At 38.5% G+C, this 19,163-nt stretch overlaps 1 protein-coding gene across 8 annotated transcripts in view; it reads left to right on the top strand.

Annotated features, from left to right (window-relative positions):
* The window catches only part of PARD3B (par-3 family cell polarity regulator beta), a 406,048-nt gene that overhangs the window by 109,940 nt on the left and 276,945 nt on the right, over positions 1-19,163 (top strand). For all 8 annotated transcript variants that reach the window (XM_064660627.1, XM_064660625.1, XM_064660626.1 and 5 more), the window contains one exon: positions 7,494-7,662. In XM_064660627.1, coding sequence (XP_064516697.1) covers positions 7,494-7,662 — 169 coding nt within the window. The remainder of the gene's footprint in view (positions 1-7,493; positions 7,663-19,163) is intronic.

Raw genomic sequence — 19,163 nt, 5'->3', positions numbered from 1 at the left:
GCCATATGGTGTGTATATTGGTATTTTTCCTTGACAGCCTTTATTTTAAGTTAAAGGAATTCCAAGGCATACTATTATGTAAGAATACCATTTCAAATACTTATCAGTATATACCAGAAGAATACCTTGAAAGAATGCTGAAGAAAGGTTGTAGAGCTCCAGGAAAGTTTTAAATTGAAAAATTAAATAACACTTTCATCCATTTTTGAGGTACCCTAATTACCTCAGTTCTGTCTATGTTGCACTGTTACCAGTCTTTCATCTTTTAACCATTTCAACAGGATTTTTTCATAAGTAATATATAAAATCTGATTTTACATTAATTAGTTTGTGGAGTTCTGAAGCAGTTTTCACAGTGGCTTTGTGAAGTTTTTTTTGTTTCAACGTATGGTACATTTTACTCTCAGTCATCTTGCCTTGATGTAAAGGCTACTTGTCCCCTCATGGGCATAAATTCAAAGTATCACTTGTACCTGTAGAAGAGCTTCTGTTAGGAAGGTGAACTCCTTAGGAAAGGAAAGAACTGCAGAAATGTTCCTGCTGTTGTGGTCATGCTTGGTGACACGTGTGTGCACAGTGCTCTGGTGCGCTGTCGTGGGACTGGAGGCACAAACATTGGTCCAGCTTCGTTAAAAGAGACAGAGATCCATCACTACTGCAAGATTACAGACAGTGGCAATCTAAGGAAAATGTTAACTCAGTGATGTGTGGACAGAAATTTGCTTTGTGTGGTTCACAGAGCTGAAGCAGCTGGAGGTGGAGAGTTTCTTCCTGGTTTAGTTCCCTGAACTGCCCCACCATGGGTCTAGTGAGTTATAGCACCGGTGGTTGGGGAAAGAGGAAAACTGGGCCACAGCAGCCTCAAAGTAGATGTCAGATTTTGAACTTAAGATGGCCTGGTGCAAAGTGCCATCTAAAAGGTAACTTTGCCTTTGCCTTGCGTTGGTGCTTGTGCTTGAGTGTCTTAGATGGCTGGAGTAAAGAACTGTCCCTGCCAAACATATAACTGAAAAGGGAAAGTTGCTGAAAGAAAGGAGGGGAAAAAAAGAGAAAAGCATCCCCTGATCTCTTTTTACATTAGTCATATGTAGGTAGGCTGCTGTCAACTTCAGCCCTTTTCCATCTGTGTCTGGTTGTTTGCATGTGCAAGCAGCTGAGGGGAAGTGACGTTTTGATTTTATAATTTTTTTTTTAAATGTTGTTTTGAACATTGCTGTACTCTGGTATCAGTGTGTCACATATAGAAACAATGTGTGTCCTTCTGCCTCTTTGGTACGTGTGTGTAGGGATAATACAAGATTAGTCCCATAGACCCCAGATTGAGTGACTGGAGAACAAGGTAATGTGATACTGTGGTGAACATCAATTTCTGCTGTAGCTTGAGCCATTCTTTATGTCAGGAAGTTCAATGAAATAGTCACTAAGCTTTTCACTCACTCCTCCTGACAGCTCTTTGTTAAAATGCAGGTGCTTTCTGTGGAAAGTCTTTACTAATGGACCCCAAAAAGGGAGAATTTTCTAGCTGCGTTATTTCATAAGCAACTAATAGTTGCTCCCACAGGAGCCAGAAGCACTGGCCATCAGAAGTAAAGATACGGTTAAACTAAACAGTCTTGTTTCCTAAGTGAGCATTTGAAGTCATGGACAAGAATTATCTGAACAGGAAACAAATATGTCTGGAAGAAACCCACAATTTTACTACTTTCAGTTGTCCATAAGTGAGAGAAGAATGTAGATAAAGTGAATGTGAAAAAAAATTGAGGGAAAATTTCCATCCAACCTAATGAAAAATTTAATACAAGTCGAGCATTTAATTCCTTTTTGTTTCTTACTATATAATTTTAGCTGTGGAAAATTGCATCTTTTCAATCAGTCACTGATGCTAGCCTATGACTGAGAACTTCTCTTAGTGATTTTATCCTAACAGTAATTGAAAGCTGATTAATTCAATTGCAAACAAGCTTTTATTTTGCCATTTCTTCCTTAGTACTTTGTGTATGCCTGGTGTTTGGGGTCAGAAAAGAAGCAGTGGTGTCTATTTTCTAATTCAGTACAGAAAAGCTAGTAAAATACACAGTTTTTAACCTTATTAACAGTAATCTAGTTGTCTAGTTGTTTGAAGAGAAATAATTATGAAACCTTTTTTTTTAAATTGTTTATAGGGCAATGTGAAATCAGCTGGTTTTGGCTTAACAAACAAGTGCCTTAAAGCAAGATCTGTAACGTTCAAAGGCGACGATGTTTTTCTTTGGAATTCTGAAACTCCGTGAAGTTGTTTATGTCTAATTGAGCTTAATTAGCAAGCTCTAAAACAAAACTGCTTCATTCTGAATTTGGAAGGACTTCTTTTTGCTGCTCCTTGTGTGTACGGTGCCTGTGTGAGCACACAGGGAGGCTCCAGCACGTTGTGCAGCTGCTGCAGGCAGAGGGACAGCAAGGCTGCTCTGCACCTTGGGCGTGCCAAGTGCATGCGCTGAGTTTTGGAAGGGCCGAGAGCCCGCTGGGAAACGTAACATTCCACATGGGAGCAGGGGGAAGGGAACACTTTTTCTCATGGGGATTTTTGAAATGAAAGTTTGAATTTTTTTTTTTTTATATCAGTACAGTGAGTACAGTAGTTCCCCAGGATAAAATACACTGCTACCTCATGCTCAGTCCCTTTTTCAGTCAGTAACATCATTGTCTGCTATTAGTATTTACCCACCTTTTTGTTTATGAGGGTTGATCTTAATTGAATGCGTGTCTATTGCTCTCTGTGTTTGGGAATATAGACACATAATTTTTGCATAATCTTGTTTTACTTTTCTGCAAGCTCTGCAATTGAAATATCATTAAACTATTGAAAGAACTGTGGCATAGGACAGTGTACAAAGTTTAAATTTGGCTGTACTACAATGCCTTGTAATAAGATGCCACTTACATACAACAAAAATGCTAATAAAATAGAAGTGTTCATTATTGCTGCCTTGTGTTGTGATTGCGTCAGTACTGGTAGGGAGGAGTTTGGTAATCAAAAATGACAGACAAATGCTAAATTTTGATAATGTATTGATTTTGATTTTCTAGGTAATTGGTGGGATGTTAATAGAGATTGCAATAATACTGAGGTAGAACCATTTCACCTATATAGGAGTACATACAGGTCTTTCACAGTAAATATTTATGTTGTTTAAATAACCTCTAAAAAATGAGATGCTGGACTACAGCAAGTGTACAAAACTGCATAATTTACACAGTTTACAAATATGTACAGTAGTATTTTGGTGTCTTTAAAAAAAAAAAGTCATCTGACCTACTGAACTCTCAGAATTTGTAAATATTGAACTGGTAAAGAATAAACTAGTGTTGCTGGTTTTATTATATGTTTGTGGGGGATTTCTTAATGTGTCCTGAATTTCTTTTCAGTCAGAAGAGTTTGGCAGTCTGTTCCAATTAAAGAATTTTCCATACTGGAAATTAGAAGTCAATTATGACAATTATTTTTGAGTAGTTGATTTATATAACCTTAATTGTATTCATTCTCTTTGAAAGGCTGAAACAGATATTTATAATACTTTGATTGCTTAGCAGTGTATTTATGTTAGATTTGCTACTGATAAGATGCTCCTACAACTGCACTCCTGAGGAGTTATCTCCCAAATAAACATTTTAGAAAACAAATGGCTGCTTATTTCATTGGAGAAGAAAGGCATTGCATCTTTGCTACCTCCACAGGCAGTACTGTAGCATCTCCCACGCTGCAAAAGACTCTAGATCATGTTACTTAATTACTGGTGTGTTCCATACTGTGAAGAAATACATTTTCTTTGGGTTTTCTAATCTGTCAAAATAGTGCCTGGATGTAGACTAGGGAACTGTGGGCTTCTCGCAGAAGTCGCTCACAAATGACAGCAGTAAGAGACTTCCCCGTTGCCAGGCGGGTGTCCGGCCTGTGTGGTCTTGCTCAGATGGACTCTTCTTCCCAGCCTTTGCCAGGCCGTATTGCAGATGTTGGCCAGATGTTGGCTTGCACCTGTGCCCTCCCTGCTCTGGCTTGGAGTGTGGAAATGGAATGCTGGTGTGGGTGCAGTTGGGAAGGGAAGTAGTGGCAGAGGTGGCATCTTCTCGTGCCTCTGCTGCAGGGGGAGAGGAGCCGGTGGGTCTCCTGCTGAACCTTCTTGATCAGTGAATGTGACAGGTACGTGAAGCTGCAGAGCTGCTACAGTCATCAAACCACTTACAATCCTTCCATATAATTAGACAGGAGAAGATCTGGTCATTTTATCTACTTTTGGGCACTGTGATTTCTGTCCCTCAGCTTGCCTGAACCCAGCTGTTTGTGACCAGGTGTCAAGGCAGGTGTTTGACTTGTAGTCTGTTAGCTCTTGGATGGTGTCACCCAACACTAGGGCAGGTGCTGTAGGGACCTCGCTGACAAGAACATTATTGTTGCCATTGAAACTTTATTTTAACATGGGCCCTCTGCAGGTCAGGTGGGTGCCCACTAATGCCCTCAGTCCCGTGCAGGGCAGAGCCTTCAAACCCAGGACTCCCTCAGCCCTCAGGAGCAGCGCCCGCCCGTGTCCCTGCCCTCCCTTAGGGGCCCTTGGAAAGGAGCAGTGGGCATGTGACCACCAGCCCCAGGGGAAGGGGTGGGGTGCACCAAGGTGAGGAGCAGCCAGGCCGGGCATCCAGGGAAATGGCTGTGGGGTGGCCACGATGCAGTTGGCCTCTTGGGGCTGGCTGGTAGGTAAGCTGCCATATCTTACAGCTGTCAGGAGCCCGTGACCTGGCTTGCCTGTTAAAATGGCTTTATATTATCATTTTTGCCAAGGATTCATTTGACTTAGGGTGGACTAAGGAAAGGTACAGTGCTTAGAAACTGCAATATGCAGTAGTGTCGTATGGTAGGTGAGCCTGTGAGAGAGGCAATGCACAGCCAGACTGCTGCTCTGGTCTCTGCCTGTGACCCGTGGAAAATACTCCCAGAAAGCACATAGATATAGGGTGCTTATAGCATCAGTTTTTCCTGGTTTGCCTTTCTGAATTTTACTGCTACATGTTTGGGGGCTTCTGAGGCTGAGGTAGTGCTTGCATGTTTCCATTTAAGAGTTTTTGCTGGTGTTTTCCATCACTTTATCTGATTTTTTTTTTTAAACTAATTCCTACTTTCCATCTTTGCAACATCCTGGGGCAGTAAGCATAGAGTATTCCAATGTAATGCAGAATTTAATATGCTAGGGTGTGAAACCAAGGGGAAACTCGGTTTAGTTGAGGAATTCAGTTGTTTGTTCCTATCAAATCACAGCTGAGCTCCATTTATTCTGTTTTACATTGCGAATGCTCAAGTGAACTTTGTATTCTGCCACTAACTACAGTGCTTTCAGTGCCAGGGTCCTACACAATCTCCAATTTCCTTTTTATTAGTAACAGCCTCTTTCTTAGAAATTAAATTTCCCCAGCAAAAGTGAGGCAAAGAAAGCAAACCCTTTGGTGGACAATGATTGTGTAACTTAGTGAGTCAGGATGGACTTCCATAATAACATGAATAGTCATTTCAGAAACAAATGAAAGAGATCATAGGGTAGGTTTTTCTTTTTTTTTTCCTTGATGCTGAAGAAAATTGCTGTGATCTGTTGGTGTCTGGATCTAAGTTAGGTTTTTTGACTGTATGTAGTTGTGGGGAATAATGATGGCCTGGTGATGATGAATGCAGTGTGAACACTTGGGTAGCTACCCTGTTATGAAGGAATAAGACACAAAGAGTTGTCCTTGTTACTGGAATTAATCTTTCCTATATGCTTTGGACAAATAAAAATCAAATTGTATGTTGTATGGCCATGGAAAGGAAATAGGCTCCATATGAAAAAGGAGAGCAAGTTTTCTACCTAATTATTTAAGGGGTTTTGTGTGTCTCTGAAATGTGCATTGGTAAATATGAGCTGACACATTTCTAGCAACCAAATTATAAATGAGTGGAAGACCTGAAAATGTCAGTTTCTTCCTTAGAAGCACTTCAGGATTTTTCTTTTCCCTCTCATACGTTCATTTCTTCCCTTGGGCAAATGAGTTTATTTAAATGTTTGTCTGTGTTTTTCATAGGGTATAATTGTTGACACATCTTGGAAGTGTCAGAGGAGATTTGATGTACTAGTATTTTTATAGAAAGCTTGTGTATGCATACCTTAAAATAACACAGAGATAAAAAGTAGTAAGTCAATCCTTTAAACTTGTTTCCGTGTATATCTTGATACTGCCTAACCAGTTTTTTGTGTTGTGACATTTTTCATGATTAGTGGGGAAAAATATTAATCTGAAGGAGTTCAGAAAAAATAAAATAAATGAGCACCTTAAGATGAAAATATCAGGTACAGTAATTATTAGGCACAAGAACTATGTCATATCAGGTGATGGGGTAGCAAAAATGTTGCTCTTAGCTCCTCTGGTTTTGGAGAGGGCTCTGGGGTGCCAGGTGTCCTGTTGGTTGAGAACAGCATGTCTTCTACTTCGTTTAGATTCATAGGGAATCAATAATTTTTTGTTTTGTTTTCCCAGAGCTGTTGCACACTTAACTGTTTTCCTGGAACTGTAGCACAATATACACCCAGCCATATGTATGTGAGTCCCTTCTTGATGAAGCTGCATACACACCTCTGATCACTTTGTATCAGTAGGAACCAAAAGGAAGATCCTTATGAAAGGCCAGATTAGCTGAGGCAAAAAATAATGATTCTGGTGATTTTTGTCATTTTCATGTCCACATTAGTATGAGCTTGGACATCAGACTTCGCAGTCTGTCATTGCTTACTCTTGACCTTCCTGTGTTTCTGAGGTGGTGGAAGAGTCAGTGACTGAGGGACAGTTTTCAGAACCAGTGTACCTGGTGTAAGCTTGCAGGAGAGAATGGGAGGAAGTCATTGATGCATGGTGGGTAGAGAAGTGCAGGTGCATGTGTACATAGCTGAAACTCATCCTTACAGAGACACAGGTTGGACAACCAGAGAGACTTCACACTCTGTCATTGTGCTGGATTTATCTTGTCCTTGGAATGTAATTATTATGTTCTTATAAATAAAAGGTGCATCTGCTCTCTTAGTACAGCTCCTGTGGTTGTGCTACCTTTGTGCAGCCTGTCAATCAGTAGCACTAAAATTTTTTAGAATAATAACACCCTCTACCCCAAGAATTAAATGCTGTTCTGCATTTTTAAGCATATTCACCTGTAAGTGTTTTGGAATAATGTAAAATGCTCACTGATGTAGCATGCTAACTCTGAGAAATGCATGTCAGCACAGGGCAGTGCTGAAGCATATACTTAAAACACATTAAAATCATATTGAAGTCTAAACATAAAAGTACATGCTTTTTGGAATCTATGTGTTTGTTTTTAGCTGTTTTGAAATAAGGTCGTTATTTTTATACTCTAAAGGAAGGATAAGTTTTATTTTTTTAAAAAAGAGTGAAGACTGGGAATACTTTAAGTATACAAACTGTATTATCTTTTGTTTTGTTAGCTGATTGCTGTTTACGATGAACAAGAAACTCACCATAAGACTGATGGCACCAATGGCAATTTGACAGACAGAAATAGCCCAGACTCTTTTGAGACGGAGGTGGCAACTCAGCTGGCAGCCTTTCAGCCCATTGGTGAGATTGAAGTGACTCCTTCTGCCCTAAAACTGGGTATGTATATCTTAAATGTGTTTTTTTTTCTTTTTTTCTGTGAATGTTTTAGTCTGATTTTATATATTTAAAAGTTATGGGCTTTTTTAGCATCCCGTTGTTTACCTTGGAATTCAGTGAATACAGTTCAGTGAAGGGTCTTGAGGGGGAACCATATGAGGAGTGCCTGAGATTGCTTGGTCTGTTGACCCAGAGAAGAGAAGACTGAGGGGAGACCTTATTGCAGTTACAGCTCCCTCACGAGGGGAAGAGGAGGGGCAGGCACTGTTCTCTTCTCTGGGGAGACCAGTGACAGGACCCGAGGCAATGGTCTGCAAGTGCATCAGGGGAGGTTTAGGTCAGATATTAGGAAAAGGTTCTTCCCCCAGAGGGTGGTTGGGCACTGGAACAGGCTCCCTGGAGAAGTAGTCACAGCACCAAACCCGAGAGAGTTCAAAAAGCTTTTGGACAATGTATTCAGGCACATGGTGTGACTCTTGGGGATGGTCCTGTGCAGGGCCAGGAGCTGGACTTGATGATCCTTATGGGTCCCTTCCAATTCAGCATATTTTGTGATTCTGTAAGGGTGAAAGCTGGACTTTTGAACCATGTGGACTGCAGCTGAGCATGGCAATTTTGCACCTGAGCCTTGTATCCTGCTGTATGTTCTGCCCATCCATACAGGTGGGATCTCTTTTTTTTTTTTCTCCCTTCTTTGACTGGGTAGGTTGCTGACAATCTTTCATTGTAATATTGTAAGAGTGCACGGGATGAAACCTGTGCAATGGATTTTCATATAAGAAAGTCATTGAAAAAACCCCAACATTTTTATTGATGAACCTGGGTTCAATGAGTGGAAAACTGCTGTGTGCAAATACTTTTACTGATTACGTGAGCTAGTGCCCTGTTTTGGGGTGGGAGGTGGAAAGGAGGAGATGCTGGTTGCAAATAGTTCAACTTTTTGCCTTTGAAGAAGTTGTACAGCTGGGTCTGTTTGCCTTTCTCACTTTCAAGTGAGCAGACTGTCATTAAGAAAGGCTTCTGCTTAATTCCCTCTTACATCAGAGAGTACTACATGAACTGTTACAGCTCTGGTCCCCTGTGTTGTTTAAGTGTGCCTGGAAGGCCAGGAGTTCAAACACTGGTTTCCAATTATAAAGAGCTGGAGTCTTGTATGTTGAACACAAAGCAGTTTGAAATACTTTCTTGGATTGAAAGTAGGCTAAGCTGTCACCTAAGCACTAGATATAGAAGCTTTCAAAACCAGATTGAAGGTGAATGCTCTTACAGTCTGTCTGTAAAGCAGCATTAAGCAGATGAATAATGCTCAGGAGAGCTTTCTCTGCATTCCACCAGAGCCCATCTCCGAGTTCACCTCGTGTTCCCGAGTGCTGCTGGCGGCCTCCGAACGGTGTGCAATAAAATCTGAGGGTAAGGGGGTGGGGTTAGGATAGAAGTACTGTCTCTAGTTGTGCTGCTCTCGTGGAGTAGTCTGGTTACAACTTCAGAAATAGAATGTTCACTGGTCTATTTTTAATTGTATTTTTAAAGGAAAAGGCTAATTAACAAAAGAAATTTCTGCTAAAGCTCACTGGATGACGCTGTGTAGCTTAACTTCTAACAGAAGTCTGTGCTCATTTTTATGCTTAATCTAGAAAATCCTGAAATTCAAGCTGCATGAGAATTTTTAGAGTAAAATTTCTGTGTTAATGTATCACATCTGTTTTTTTTCTATGTTCTAGAATAGAAAGATCCTTTTCTGTATTTAACGACACACAAGAATTTCTCATAACTAAAAATCTTGAGACAAGGCATTATTGACATAACTTGAACTCGTGTGTATTTGGCTGTGGTTTTGGTAAGCATGAGGTATTGAAAAGTTTGTAGCTCTAGGTTTGATGGTTGAGAGGTTTGCCACTTCACTTATTGCACATTTTTAAGTAGCACTGTGTTATCACATTTTAGCATGTTTCAGAAAGTAGAGATGGTTCTCCAAATACCTCTGAGCACTGTTTAAAAAAAAACAAAACGTGGTTTGTCTAGCATACTGTTGAGCATAGATGGAGGGTTGGAGAGAAGAGTACTTCAACCTCACACAATTTTATGTAAAGCAGTTAAGTGCTGAAGCTCTTGAGCTCACCAGTAAGCTCCCACATAGTTAATTTCAGAGCATTTATAAAATCCTTATACTACAGAGCATAAAGGCGACAAACTATAACATGAGAGGAGCAATTAGGGTTCTGTTTTGTTTTCAGTGCAATACTAACATATATTTGAAGTTAAATTGGGTGCTTGCTTCCTAAAAAAAGGAAGACATAAATGTAATGTGTTTGTCTCATCAGTTCTGTTTCAGATTGGTTTATTTTACAAGGTAAATGTAAGATTTACTACCTGTTAGTCCCATAACTCAGTTTGTACTGGGAAATGTAATTGTTTTCTCTTCTGGATTTTACATCATGGTTTACAGTTCTTTGAACTTAATTTTTGCCTTTATCTTTTGTATACAAGTCCCTGGACCTTAAATTATGTCCCTATTTCCATTAGAGGCAAATTGAAAAGTAAATGAAGAAATAGAAGGACAATTTGGTTGCATCAATATCATTGATGCATGAACCACAGTAGTCTGGCTTCCTGTCTAGTTATTGAATTGACTCCCACTTGCTAGCAGAAATAAATAATATTAATTTATAAAGCTGTTGTTATTTTAGGAGCAAGGATGTGATTGAATGCAGCAAGTAAGTGTTGCTTTCCATGATAGAGCTGTGCTTCAAGAACTGTCATGTGCTTACCTTTCGGAGTATTTTTCCAGAATGCCTTTAGGGAGGAAATGCAGGCAATCCATTGTTATATGAATTGTCAGATTGTGGAGCAATTTTGCCTGTTAAATTCTGTTGGATGTTTTGTAGTTAATGAAACCAGATCCAAAGTTTTATGCAGAAACAGTGTTCGGTTAGTGCTCTGCTTGGAGAATACGTAGTGCTTGGTGCTTAATAAGCACATGAAACTAAACACTGTTGACGGTCATTTTACTTATTATCAAATTACTGTCTTAATACATAGTATATATCTCCTTAAAACAGTTCAGGAAATTAATCAGCCATCTGTTTTGTTTTCCCTGAAACAAACACTTCTCTGCTTTTAAAGCTAACTCTGTTCTCAAACAGGTGAAATTGTGTGTTCTTATATTTAATTTAAGAAAAATTCAGGAAGGCGTCAGCTGTTTATGAACACTGTCTCCACTATGCCCCTAACATAAGGTGAGGTGCAAACGTATTTGAGTGCCTCCCTGCTCCCCCCTCATAGCTGGATTATCAGGTGCTGTTGCTGACAGTGTCTTTTAATACTGAAAATCTTGGTGTACACATTTCAGTTGACAATAAAATAAGTACAGTTCTGTTGTAAATAAAAATCCCAATTTGACAGAATATATGATTGGGTAAAGAAAGCATTTCATGCTACAATACGAAGGGTAATAAAGCACCTGTTAATATATATTACAAAATTCAGAGAATCACACAGCCATTTAACATGTCCAGGCAGCTGTTTGAAACGGTAAAGAAATTGATCTACTGATTTTGATATTTCTGTGGATGAGAACATTGAGACACAGTTGTTAAGTTGGCAGCAGAGCTTGTCCTGTATTACTGTTTTTTTGTGAGCAGAATTTCCCAGAGTACACTAATGATGTGGCCATGACAACAGTTTCTAAAGAATGATACAGGCAACTAAGTGCTGAAAAAGATTACTTACATTTAAAAAAAATGGAGTGGAGGTAAACTTCAACATCTCTAACCCCAAATAATGTTGGGGTTCTTCATTTTGCCGTGTTTCTTAGTTATGAAACTGTGCAAAGACAAAAGCTTGCACTGAACAGTGAAATCATAGTATGCTGAATACTTTGTAGTATGACTTCAGCCCAGGTGAATGTAAGGTAACCTGCACCCCAGTGAAAGAGTTTATGGCCCTCATAAACCATCTTGTAATTTTCTGTGCACCCGTAAGCATGCCAATGGCCCTTCTGTTTTCCTTTTGCACCTAATACTTTACTGTTGTTTGCAAGTGGTTTTCCCCACATGGCAGGTCCTGGAACAGGAAAGGGGGAGTTATTTTCATTATGTCAATTTGTTTTTTCCTTTTCCGTCCATATGGGCAGGAAGGAGAGCACTAATTTATTTACGGAGTATCCATCTTATGGACAAGTCACTCTGAGCTGGGAATGCCTTCGTGACTGGCTGTGTTTCATTTGCTTCATCTGGTACATGATGGTCGAGTGCACACAAAGTTAGTTGTTGCTTTTCTCTTGCTCGTCTCCTTGGTGTTAAGTAGTCAGGATTTTGCCTGGAAAAAGGCAGTATTCAGTGATACTTGTTGCTTCTGAATACTAAGGTAGGGGGAAAAGTGAGGTATATGTAGGTATGTAGGTGATTTTTTTGGGTTTGTTTTATTTATTCTTTTTCCATTTCTTTGGGAATTTGGGAATCCTGAAGTTTTCTGAGTACAATTTGGAAGCAGATATAATTAGGTTGCTTTGTTGACTATTACAATAAAATTAGGCTCTTAATGAATTTATGCCTTTACTAGTACTTATTTATAGTTGAGGTTAGATAAAGAAATAACTGCTTATAACAGTTCCTGATGGCAGGTTAACAAAATCTGTTGTAAACTACAGGAGTTTAGCTCCTCCCATTGAAAGCTTTCACTACTAAGTAGGGCAAGTGTCCTGTTTTCCCCATTGAAAGGTCTTATTCTATTATTTCAAATTTTGAATGCCTTGGTTTTATGGCAGATATCTGAGAAGATTTTCTTCTTTTATATGTACACCTTCTCCCATCTGATCAATGTTCTAGGCAAGTGGAAGACTTAAGTGTAAATAATGGTTGGAATAGCTAATTATGGTCTCCTAAAATAAGCTTGCATGGCAATGGTAGTTGGAGTTCAAGCTACATTGAGGCACTTGTGCTTTTGAGCAGTCAGTTCTTTTCGTTCTGGACATCTTATGTGGTCTCTTTGCCATGGGCATTTTTTTCCTGAAAACAGAGATTGCTGGGAATACTTCAACTCTCAGAAGGTCTAGTTAGTATAGGATAACAAGAGTACTAAGCCTAGAAAGTTTTGGGTTTCCATTTTGATGCAGTTGTTGATGTTCTGGCCATGTCTTTTTAACATTTGGAAAAGGTTACTATCCACTCTTACAGTAGAGAATATACTCAATTAGCTTAATGTATTCCCGTGGGTTTGGGCTTGCTCTGGCTTAAACTGTGCTTGGTGGGATTGTTTAAAACACTTACTTTGAATGGCCCTTTGTGTTTGGGTGGCTAAGTCAGTCAACAGAGGTGCTTCAATTGGCAGTGTCTTAGTTTGAAGTCCAAGGGACTTGAAGGGAAGGTTTCTTCCAGGAGTTTTTGGCAGTTTCTCCCTTGATGGGTCTGACAGGGCTTAAATTGTTGCCTCCAGGGTATGGATGTTGTCCATTTCTGTGTAACTTCAGAGCTCAGAAAGAATTTCTTCTCTTTCTCATCCTCTTTGAAGTGGTAGCATTGTAAGTAGGCTTGGGGGCATTTTAAACAGCATGTATTTGATTAGTCCTTTTTCAAGTTGGTGTTGAGATACTCTGGATATACAGACTGCGTTTTTAAATACAGAGGAAACCTCGTGATTGTGTTTAAGATTTATGAAAACATATGATGTGAAGCTATTAATTTGATAAACAAAATGTTACTAATGTCTTGTACACAGCATACGTGCTGTGTCAGAGTAAGTAGGACAGACACTTTTTCTTACATAAAAGCTATTCTTTTCATCTTGATCTTACAATGTCAGTTTATTGGCTGAGCATTCTGATGTTTGTCAGTACATGGGAGTGTACTACATGCATATAACAATTCTCTCCTGCATGATTCCAGAAAAACTAAAATTTTGAAATGGGTAAGTTTCAAAAGAAAGGCATTATAGAAGCACATGCTGCCTTCTGTGATTTGAGGGACTACTGCTTATTTCCTCAAGGAAAATATAACTGTATTCTCTTTCAGTGTCCTGGAAGGTTGCTCTCATAGTGATATCATCAAACATTACCCTTTGCTGTTTGCCATAGGTGTTGTGAGGATGACACTGTACTTGATAGATTTTTCTCCTCTGCAGCACTCAGTGTAATCTGCTCTAAAAGAATTGTGATGATCAATTCAAGTCTACTTGCATTTCTAAAACAAATGGTTTCTGTTCTCATGCAAGCTAAAGGTTTGAAGATAACTTTTCATTTCAGTCAGAGTGGAAGCTTGGTATATTTTGACCTCATGACTTAAGCTTGGTCTTTCTTAGTTGTCCTTGATTCATGGAAATGAGCTTTGCTTTATCTTTGTGTTGCAGCAAAAGAATACAGTAATGCTTTCTGTAAAGATATATATGTAAAATTTCTATGTGTTTTTCTGTCTTTGGGATGCCTGTTTACAAAACAAGCCAGTCTTTCCTTCCTTTCACTGTACCCAGGAACTTAGTACTGGTATAGGTAATAAATTTATGTGCATAGTTGGTTACCAAAGAATCCCTTTTCTCTTTAATAGCCCTTCTGTCTCTGATTTCCCCAAAGATTATTTCTCATCAGTTATTCCCCCTGTCTCTATTCCCTTTGCACTTGGTTTAATATGCCTTACTTTGGAGTAAGAGGGGTATCCCCATGAAAATATGTTAAGGAGGGAGAAAAATATTTTTCCATCACAAGTTACAGACTTTTCTGCAGTAGCTCTCTAGCTGAGATGTTAATTTCCAGCCTTTTATTGCCTCAGGGAAGGTTTTGGGGAAGGTAATGAATGGGACTTAAAATGATGGAATAAATTCTATTACAAAAGGCAACGGTGCTTTTTGACACCCTTTATTCGATGGCAGCGTTTTTCCTCAGATTTCTGTCTGTTTACTAATTTTGTGATGTTGCTCTTTTTGTGAGTATTTGTATGTCGTTATGATGCGTAGCTAGTTTCAGAGGTAGAGCTCTTAAGGAACAGACCAACCCACTTGGTAAGCTAAATATTTGCAGCTGAAGGCTTTGAAAGGCTGGAGTGTAATATCCCACTGGAAAGCTGCAGTGCCACCTCTGTCAGTACGCTCTAGTGCTGGGTAAGGCAGAGGAGAGTGTGTCTGTTTATAATTCCCTGCAGTACTCTGGGGTGTATTAGCTCCGAGGCAATATGGCAAAATGTGTATTTCAGGTGGCAAATGAGCCTGTGAAGCCTGGCTGATTGATAGTTTGAAATTGTTCATGTTAAAAGAAATAAGAGTTCAGCTAAAAGCCTTGAGGTAGTAGATCACCTTTTTTTTTTCCTTAAGGAACCAAACTAATACAGTTTTAATGCTTTTTTTTCTGCATGGTTTATTCACTAATGATTGTTTACTGTTGTCTTCCATATGAACATGTTCCTGTATACAGATGAACTATCTTAATGAAAGCCATTATTAAGGAAGTTACAAATAATTGTTAAATCATTCAATCAGTTTGCCCATTGCCATGTAGTTCTTTCTCATTGCTTTCTATCGAATTTACCCTTTCAAGAGCCTTAGTTAACAGTTCATTTTTTGTCCCTCTTCTTTTAAGTGCCACTTCAGATTATGATTGTTTCTCACAACAGATATCTAGAATATCAGCCAATTAAAATGTTAAGTTGTGGTATTTACTTACTACACCTGAACATAGTTGCAAAAAGATGCACCTCCCTACCAATATGTTGCACAATTTTCCCAAAGACCCACTGGCTGTTGATTTATGTTTTTCTTTCTTCTTAAATCATTACTTCATTAGAGTGAGGTCTGTTTACTGTAGACATTAAGTAAAAGAAGGATGCAGTATCTTCACTGGAAAGATAAATCCTGCAGAGTATTTTGGTAATTTCTTCTTCAGCCTCCCACAAAAAGAGACAGGTAACCCTCTCTGATTGAGTCCTTTTTTAACTTTTCTGTAGAAATAGTCATCTTACCATTTTAAGTATTAAGACAGATCAGTAGGGAATGCTTATTGAATTTCCTCGCCATGTAAAAACTAAAGTATCAAACCAAACTATTGTTCGACAGATTACAAAGCAAAACAACCCTGAACTGATTTTTTTCATGAATCATTCAACTAAACTGTGTAATTTGATGTAACACGCCAAAAATCAATGAATTATAATAGGATTAGACAAATTCACAGGAGGTGCTCACCAATGTCTGGAAATATGTCCAGATAACACACAGATTTGGAAATATTTCAAATGTTATTTTTTGCAAGCTGGTGGGATACAACACTGTTATGCTTTCTCCCTGAGTCTTTGCTAGCACTGCTGGATGCAGGATACTGAGTGAGGTGGATCCACTATAGCTGTTCTTATGTTCTTAATCCTTGAAACCTTGCAGAAAGTTTCAACATCAGGAGGTTTCACTATTTTATCTAAATGTCCTTTAAAATCATCAGGAGGAAGTTTGAAATTTGAGACTGAAACTAGTTTACCATGACTGGAATAGAAAATAATAACAGTAAGACATCTCTTATTAAGGAAAGGAAAACCAGAAAAGGTTCTTAATTTAAATCATAAATATAAAACACAGTTCATATTTAAATATTACAAAAATATACTAATGCTGTAATTTGTGATTGTTCTTTAAAATACCATTATAATTTTCAAAAAAATTTATTTTGCTACTCTACTACTAGCAATAAAATGCTGCCAAAGTGATATTCAAGCTGTACAGTTTAGCTGCCAAAGTTTTAAAGAAAATTAAATCATTGAACCGTGGAAAAGTGACTGCATAAGCACCTCTAACTGATGTTAGCTGAAGTGCTAAACCAGCTTTTGGCAGCGTGGCCTCTTTTTCAGGTGCACAGAATATTTTCTTTGTGTCAGTTTATTCAACTAGTACAGTTCATTAAGTATTTCATTTGAAGTTGAGAAATGGACTGGGAATTGAAATAGAAGAAATACTTATTTTCACCTTTTAATCTGTGAATAAAAATGAGGTGCGAGAGTCTGAGATCTATTAGTTTTAAAATTTTATAGGATATATTACCCTAAAATGATTTATTTAAATTCAGTAACTACAGGTAATATGTGCTTAAAAAACCCCAGTCTGTTCAATAAGATGAACACTTTTTGCTGTGTCCAGCAAGGTGGATGACTAAGACAACTGGTGGTTTTAAGTGTATCCAGAGTTTAGTTTCTTTTGACATCTGAATGTCATTTAAAAGATATTAAATTTTAAAAAATAACCAATCAAAACAAAACCCCAAACCAAAAACCCAACTCCCAAAACAAACAAACCAACAAAATAAGCAGACAAAAAAAGTGTGTGTGTGTGCGCACTTGCACGTAGGGAGATCCTAATGTAAGACAATTTTTTCCCTCCAAATAATAATTAAACCCCAAACTGTTTGAAGTGGCTGTAATTTTTGATCTTGTGTCTGAAGCTGTGAATTGAAGGATGTACATCATCAGTAGATGCAAAATAGTTGTGTGATTCATAAAGACACTTCACTTGTAGAAGAGTAAGAGAAATCCTGGCCCACAGTGGAAAGTGCTGATTGTCTTTTGGAATAACCAGTGTATTTTCACGTAACTCCTGATCAGTCTGCCCAGCAAAGGAAGGAGCTGCACACTTTGCTTGAGCTTGAATTGGGAGGAAAAAAATCACAACTTCCTGTTGTGAGCTGTTTGATCCATATGCCTGGAGGATTCTGCTGCAGCTCCTTCCCCTCTGCTCAGTCTCTTCCTGTAGCCAGGACCCTTTGGAGCAGAGTCATGGTGCTCCCAGGACTCCGGTAAGTCTACGTGCTCCCTGTCTTCTGATGAGGAGCTGAAGATAGGGGCACTCTGTTGATAGAGAAGATCCTGAAGTTGCTCACGTCTGGCATGTGTTGTGACCTTAAGTGCACAAAGAGAATACCTGGTTAAGATCCAAACTCAAGTCCTGTCCTTCAGCTGGAAATTTTTTTGAGAAGAATTTTGAAATGAGAGGAAAGTATCGGCATTATTTGTACATATTCTGTAGATGAATATGTGTCTTAGTGCCTTAAGAGGAAAAGCAGTTAACTTCTTATCATGGGGACGTAGATTTTGATCCTGAAAATGGGATCTAGATAAACTTTATTACTGAAATAATGTATGTAGGTGATTCTTGCACGTCTGTCTTTGAAACTGCAAAAGCTGTAAACATTCCATAATTTTTTCATTAGGCCCTGTTTCTGACAACCACCAGACCAAAGAAATTTCATTCTGGTCATAAAAACTGTAAGAACAGTTCTTGACTTCATAACTGAAATCTGACTTAATATGTTACAGCACATGCAACTGGAGAAAGTAATTATTTTGAAATACCTGGCACTGAGGAACACTACCCCAAAACAATACCTGTTTAAAGCCATTGCTGAGTTTTACTTGCAGGCCATTGCTTTAATTTTAGTTTGTAAGAAAAATTACACCTCATTTAGAGTGATAGGGAAGTACTTTGTTCTGCACTGACTTGTTATGTAAAAGACAGTCCTTGTTGGAAATGGATTTTCATCTGTTTGTAGATTTAAGTCAATTGTCTGAACCGTTACATCATCCTAGGTCATTAATCTAATCTTGTATCCATGGGAATTTAAAGAGTGCAGTGTGCACTTTGGGAAGAACAGATAGCTTTAGATTTGAAATTGTATTGATAGGTGCTATTATGAGCAATTTGAGTTAGCTTTAAACATAGAAGTCACATCATCAGAGCGTTACATATTTAAGAAATAAAAGAAGCTGTACAGCCCTATCACAAGGTAGAACATACAAGCTCATGTCAGCTACATGTGGAGTACATGGCAGAACCATTACATGATGCCTCAGGTGGTGTTAAGCAATAAATCTGAAGGTGACCAAATTTACTCACACTGATTGCTTAGTGCTCTCAAAAAGCACTGAGTGGAAGTCTGTATGCCTGTTAATGTGAAAATTCTCTGATAAAAAGAAGAAAAATAGGCATATATTAATGATCTTCTATGTATTTAAATAGAAATTATTATCTTTCTTGTAATTTTGTTTCCAGTGCCTGACCTGTTTCATAACAGAACCAGTTTAAAAGTAATTTTTACTTCTCTGTTTACATGCTGGTTGTTCATTTGGTATCTGTTCATAGCTCTTCCAGCCAAGAACTGTCTGTGTTGAAGTGCAGTTTCACATTTGTGTGTGTATGCATATAGTATTTATGGTGTTTTGTTTCAACTCTGACTTGAAATGTTGTTATGATTTCCTGAGAAGGAGCTTTGAAGAAATATTTGGAGGTATCTGCAGGTAAGAAAATAATTTGTTTGTCTGTCCTGGCAGATGTAATTTGGAAGCAGGCAGAGGGTGGTTGTCATTGGTATGGCCTTCAGCAGCTGACAGGTTGATACACACTTGATGAACAGCTCCTTTTCCATCATAGTCAGCATTTTTATATTCACGAATTTAAAATTATGACTTTAACTGTGTACATGATTTACTGTAAAATCTCTTCTACCCACTTATGGTATTCTGTCCAAGTGTATCGTTTGTTCTCCT

This window comes from Pseudopipra pipra, chromosome 7 (assembly GCF_036250125.1).
Source record: "Pseudopipra pipra isolate bDixPip1 chromosome 7, bDixPip1.hap1, whole genome shotgun sequence".
In the NCBI taxonomy this organism is placed as follows: Eukaryota; Metazoa; Chordata; class Aves; order Passeriformes; family Pipridae; genus Pseudopipra; species Pseudopipra pipra.
The sequence above is the reverse complement of the archived record's forward strand: the minus strand, read 5'-3'. Positions and strand labels throughout refer to the sequence as shown.